Here is a 6,107-nt window from a genome sequence, read left to right as displayed (position 1 = left end):
CGTACCTGCACGCGGAAGCGCCACATGGTGCCCACGGGCACGCCGGGGATCGGGCCGTAGTGGTTGGGCGGGACGATGGTGCACTCCTTGGTGCGGCCCACGCACGCCATGCCCTGCAGAACGGAAGGGCGCGAGGGGCACTGTGAGCGGGGCGGGGGGCGGCAGCGGGGGGCCGCAGGCGCCCCTCGGCTCACCTTGCCCCAATCCCGCTGGCAGGAGGAGGTCGCCGACGCCATCTTCGCCTTCTTCTTGCTCGTTTTCAGCCTCTCTCCGGCCGACACTACCTCGCTGGTGTCAACGCGACACTCCGGGCAATACCTGAAAGCACACACGGTGTCCCGGGTGCACGGAGCCCCAACCCTGTCCACGCAGGCTCCGGGGGCGCGCCCCAGGCCCTTGGGGCCTGTCCGGTGAGTGTGCGCCGGCGGGGAAATGAACCCCCCACCCCCGGCGCCTCTGCCCTCCAGTCATTTCCTCCTAGCGACCCCAGAGCGGGTCTCGGGCTTAGTCTGGACCTTGAACTGTGAATGTCATGGTCAGCAACTCTCCCCTCTACGATTGCTAGGAATCAGCGTTGATTTGAAGGCAGTGAGAAGCCCTATGGGAGTAGTCAGCCTCATCTTGGTCCTGTAGAAGCCCTGGCCAGCCAGCTGTTGTTGACCTTCAGAACCAGTCCACCTCCAGGGCCCTTTCCGGGTGATCAAAACAAAGCCAAACCACACCCCAGCTCACAGCCACCCAGTCCCTTCAGACTGGTAGCAGCCGTATAGGATGGAGCAGAACTGCCCCTTCAAAAAAGGTTTCGGAGGTGGAAAACCCTCTAAGGAAGCCGTCAGCCTCAAATCTCACAGCAGCACAGGCGACGGTGGGTTTGAACTGCTGACCTTTTAGTTAACAACCCAAATCGCAACCCACTGAGCCCTCGGGGCTCCCGGTGAATTGTAAATTGATTAAAATCCGGCAAGCCGATCACACCTCCTTACTTGGCACTGGCCCCATTTGAATAGCTCAACTGCCACTTCTCAGTAGCCTTTCTAGAACATGAGCTCGTCCACTAGAGGACAGAATTCTGCCCGCTCAGAGTTCTTGGTGCCCCCTGGCAGGGAAGGTAACTCTAAGCCCGCCTCAATCCAAAAAACGAACTCACTCCCATGGAGCCCATGCTGACTTTGCAGCGACCCCTGTGGGTTTGCGGACTGCAGCTGTTTACGGGAGTAGAAAGCGCAGTCTGTCCTGTGGAGCTGCTGGTGGTTTCAAACTGCCGACCCTGCGGATTGTAGCCCAACACATAACCACTGTACCACAGAGAACTCAGGGCGTGCATCTCACTGAGCAGGGGTGGGGAATGGATGGGGACAGCAAGCCTCTGGACCTGCACAGAGACTCTGTCTGCTGCCTGGCTCTCAGCAGTACGTACAATGCCCAGCACCCGGGCATCCTGGCAAAAGCTCTGTCCTTCAAACTGTGGGTCCCAGCCCTTCCTTTACCTCCCTCGCACTGGTGCAGGCCCTGAGCTTTCCTCACTGCCCCCTCCCCCGGCCAGCTACTTGGGGAGAACCCAGGCGATTCTGCCTCCAGTTAACAAGGCAGTGGGCAGAGTCTGGGGGACTTCTGTGGGTGTCACTAGTGCTGTAGAGCTACTGGCAACCAGGGGTGCGGTTCGGCACCCACGAAGCACAGAACTACGCCCCCCACCCCATGGTGGCGGCGGGGAGAGTGGGTGGGACCAGACCAGTGCCTCTCTTGATTAATTGACAGGCGTTGTCAACCATGGGACCCTCCAGCCCCTGGGATGTCCCGCCTCCCACTCTGTGGATGTCCACGTAGGCAGCACCCTGGGACGGCAGGTGGTTGGTGGGATTGGGACGGAGGGTGGGGTGTCAGTGGAAGCCTCTACTCCAGGGTCCTCACCTGGAGCGACTAGGAAACACTGGGTGATGCAGCAGACGGGTGTGGGGTGTGGTGGTGGGGACGGCCCGTGGCCGCGGCACTCACCACTCGTCCTCCTCGGGGACGCTGCTGAGGGGTGGACGCAGGCAGTACATGTGGAAGGCCATGTCGCACTCATCACACATGAGCTGTTTCCCGGGGTCCTGCTTGCCCCCGCACAGGTGGCAGGCGCAGATGCGGCAGGGCCTGTTGTCATCGTCCTTACAGTGCTTGCAGGAGGGGCCGCTCTTCCCTGAGCAAGGGGGGTGGGGGTGGGTCCTGCGTCAGCTGGGGGGTCCGACTCCCACGCCACCCCACCTCACCGCACCCCACGAGGGCCAGCACGCACGCGGCAAGGGGTTCTCCACCACTGGGGTGCTCTCGCCCGGGCGCTCGATCTTGTAGATTTCATTCACAAAGATGATGCGGCAGTCGTCGATGGAGTGGTCCCTGGGGAGGGGGAGGGAAGCCATCAGCACATTCCAGAAGCCCTCCTCACTGGGGCGTTCTCAGCAGGCTCTGCCACCATGCCGGCCTACTTCTCAGGTGCCAGCTGGCGTCAGCAGGGTCCGTGACCCCACGTGGGTTCAGAGCCAGCCGGCAGAGCTGCAGACAGGCCTGGCAACCTGCTTCCCAGCTTCTACCCCGAGAACCCCCGTGGTGGCAGCACCGTCCTGCCACGGGTCAGGGTCAGCCTGCTTGCTTATTGATTGATTGATCTGTTCAAGTTACATCACAGAAGAGGCTCTACAAAGGGAGAGGACACAGCAGGGGAGGGCGTGGTGTTCAAGCCCCCTCGCCTGCCTGGGTTCCGGCTCCTCAGCAACTGGTTTTGGGGAAAGCAGGTCTTCTGAGGCTCTGAGTGGAGTAGAAACTAAGGTCTTACACACTCAGACCACCAGGGATGCACTCACAGTGCACACCCATCGTCATGACTTGGCAGAGGACTTGGCGACACACGTCCCACTTCCTGCCGTGGCCTGTGGCACTCCTCCCACCTTCCACCCAGATTCAGCAGCCAGCCACTCAGCCACAGCTCCATCTTTCGGCCCTGTCCCTGGAGGCTGGCGTGTCGCTGGGACCAGGTTTCCGTGGGGGATTCAGGTTCAGATGGAGCAGGAGGTGAGGTCATTGAAGCCCGACAACCAGCTTTGGGGGACACTGCCCCAAAGAAACCAGCAGCACTCCCTGGCTAACCCGTCAGAAGAAGGGATGAGAAGATGCCGGTAATGGGATGCCCAAGAAATCCGCCCTCCTGTGGTGGCTTGCACGTGCCTGTGATGCTGGGAGCCAGGCCGCTGGAATGGCAAAGAGCAGCAGGTGTCGCCCAAGGTGGACAGCCAGGCCTCAGCGGAGCTCGCACGAAGAACTCTCTAGAAGGATGAAACCGGCGACCTGCTTTGGAAGGATTGCCACTTGTAAGTCACAGGGGGGCACTGCCTGCTACCGTGCCGGAAGAGGAGTCCGTCAGGTCCGGTGGCACTCAGAATAGGGCTCGGGGAAGAGCCGCCTCCTTAAAGGATGGGGCAGAGCCTTTGGGACCCGTGTTCCCCAATGGGGTGCGAGGCAGAGAGAGAAACAGCAGCCAACGCCCACCAATCGGACTTCATTCCATGCACTGACAAGTCCAGTGGGACACGAAGACCAGGGGCCCAGCCGGTCCTGGGGCATCCATGCTGGGAATGACCGTCAAGAGACCTGTGTTCACATTCGTCGTGAAGAGAACGTTTCAAGATTGACCTTGAAGTACAGTGGCTGCCAGGGATAGGATGGTATCTCTACGACACCGACAGGGAAGTCTAGTGAGCGCCGTCACTGGAGGAAGTGAAGAGGCTGAATTCTCCCCACTCGATCAGACGTGTGACCAGTGCGTTTACGACGACTGGTGAACGGGACGCGTGTGGAGCCGAAGGGGAAAAAGCCGCTCGTTGCCAGCAGTTGGAAAACCAGGTTTTGGTGAAAGAAACGAAGCTGTTGACCGCATGAGCCAATCCTGCTCGAGACCAGCAACGTCCTCACGCAGAGAGCTCTCTCCAACAACGTACGCAGTCACGCTGGAAGCCGCCTCCCCACATGGGCTGCACAGCAATCCGAGGGGCTGCACGGTGATGACGGTCCAGAAGCTCAATAGTTGAACACAACTTCAAGAGATGACGGTCCAGAAGCTCAATCCCGCCAGCCGGGGTGACTGGAAGAGACCCTGTGCTGCTCAGATGGCAGGTAGTCCACAAAACGAGAGCGGGACCTGGAGTGTATTCCAGGTGAATCAGAGACCGTCAACTTGGCAACGGCTGAGAGGGCAGTGTGGCGGCTCTTGGTCTTGCTGTATGTCCAGTGCTGTGAGTCAAAACAACCGGGTGATGAGCGCTTTCTCTGTCGACTTTCTGTTAGGCCAAAGAACGGCGGTTGCGGCTGCTTATGCGAGTGCTGGGAGAAACGGTAACCAGAGCTGGAGCAGCCGAGTGCCCAGGAAAGCTAGTCTGGAGGAAGGCCTTCCCCACCACCCCCCTCACTCCATCCAGCCTCTCACCAAGCAAGGCCACCGTAGTGGGCTCCGAGGGGAACCTCACCTTCCTGGTCTAGCTCTCAGGCTGGGTTTTATTCTTGGGCTTCAGAAAATCCAAGATGTCCATTTTTCTCCCCCCGTAATATACGCTAGATTACAGGGGCCCTCAAACATTTTAAACGGGGCCAGTTCACTGTCCCTCAGACCCGTTGGAGGGCCAGGCTATAGTTAAAAAAACAAAAAACAAAAAAACTATGAACAAATTCCTGTGCACGCTGCACATATCTTATTTTGAAGTAAAAAAAACAGGGCAAAAACACCCGGCAGGCCGCATGTGGCCCGCGGGCCACAGTTGGAGGACGCCTGCTCGGCTAGAACAACAGGGACATGACTGGAGTCCCGGGCCCTCAGCGCCTCCACACCACCACACCAAACTGAATCATGGCCCTGTGGTGCAGGGGAGAGCTGCCCCTGTGGTTTTCCCGAGAACGGACTCTTAGCAGCCCGATATGGAAAGATGAGGCTTTCTATCCCGGAAGGAATTACTGTCAAAGATCTTTATGCTCCAGGGAGATAATCGTTAAGGCTCTACCATTAATTAACAAGGAGGTCTCTAAAGGGAGCCAAAAGCACATTTTTAAAAAAAGACAAAGCTCGGGGAATGGCTTTGGGGTTTGCACTTAATCCTAGCTCCAATTTAAGAACAATCAGTTCTTACATCATGGCCTTGCTCCACACTCACCCTCAGGAGGGGAACACAGAAGGAATGGGTGCCACAGCCAAGTGTGGAGACAGAATCACATGGTGCCCAGCTATCGGATAAACTAATGTCTGGAGTCTCAAAGGCATGTTTCCAAACAAGCAGCCATATGAGGTGTCAATTAAGTCCACATGGAACAAGCACTCCAACATCTGTGCCGAGGATTGACAATCATCATCTGAGTCACAGGACCAGGGTGTACACTGTGGGGTCTGTATAAGGGAAACCAGCCTCCTTACACAACGGAGGGATGGATGAACTGGTTACAAAGCAGAGTACCATGGAGAGAGGACCACAGAGTAAAATGATAAACCTGCCTGTACAGTTAAAACCTTGTTAGTTAATTTCCCCACCCACACACACCCAACAAAACACATGCTGGGCGTGATCTGGTTCCCAGCGTGTCTGGGGGCGTGTTTTGTTAGGGTGTCGTTCTGATATATTTTGTCATCGGGGCCAGCCCTCTGGAGTTCTCATTACGTTATTTTACTTTTTTGGTACATGAAATCCAGAATTGATGAGCCTGTAGAGACCGACCACTAGAATAAGGGTCCCTGAGAGGGTGCAGTGGGGGAGGGTGGACGGCGGGTAAAGGGGAGATGATGACAAGGAGGAGTTCAAGAAGAGGGTGTTTGAAACTGATAGTGATAGTTGTACCATACTGCTCCACGTGATTGATCTATGAAACATCTGCATTAGTTCCCAGTAAAAAGCTTTTGGGGGAAAACAGTTGTAAAACAAGTTATCGTCAGCTCTTTAGGAGGGGCTACATGGCCGGTGCCCTCACTCCCCACAGGGACTTGACCTTGAAGGAGCATGTTGAGAAGTCAAGCTCCCTCCTATGCGTCTACGGACATAGGTGAGCATATTTACATAGAGAGTGTGACAAAGCAAAGCTATCCCTCCGACCCT

General features: G+C 57.0%; 1 protein-coding gene across 1 annotated transcript in view; it reads right to left on the bottom strand.

Annotated features, from left to right (window-relative positions):
• Positions 1 to 6,107, bottom strand: part of UHRF1 (ubiquitin like with PHD and ring finger domains 1) — a 26,426-nt gene that overhangs the window by 8,111 nt on the left and 12,208 nt on the right. The window contains exons 4-7 of the mRNA XM_013007649.2: positions 2,279 to 2,379; positions 1,996 to 2,182; positions 195 to 318; positions 6 to 113 (exon numbers count right to left, since the gene is read on the bottom strand). Coding sequence (XP_012863103.1) covers positions 6 to 113; positions 195 to 318; positions 1,996 to 2,182; positions 2,279 to 2,379 — 520 coding nt within the window. The remainder of the gene's footprint in view (positions 1 to 5; positions 114 to 194; positions 319 to 1,995; positions 2,183 to 2,278; positions 2,380 to 6,107) is intronic.

The sequence above is a fragment of the Echinops telfairi genome, unplaced genomic scaffold (genome assembly GCF_000313985.2).
Source record: "Echinops telfairi isolate 266 unplaced genomic scaffold, ASM31398v2 ScPeMD7_7459;HRSCAF=8497, whole genome shotgun sequence".
Lineage (NCBI taxonomy): Eukaryota > Metazoa > Chordata > Mammalia > Afrosoricida > Tenrecidae > Echinops > Echinops telfairi.
The sequence above is the reverse complement of the archived record's forward strand: the minus strand, read 5'-3'. Positions and strand labels throughout refer to the sequence as shown.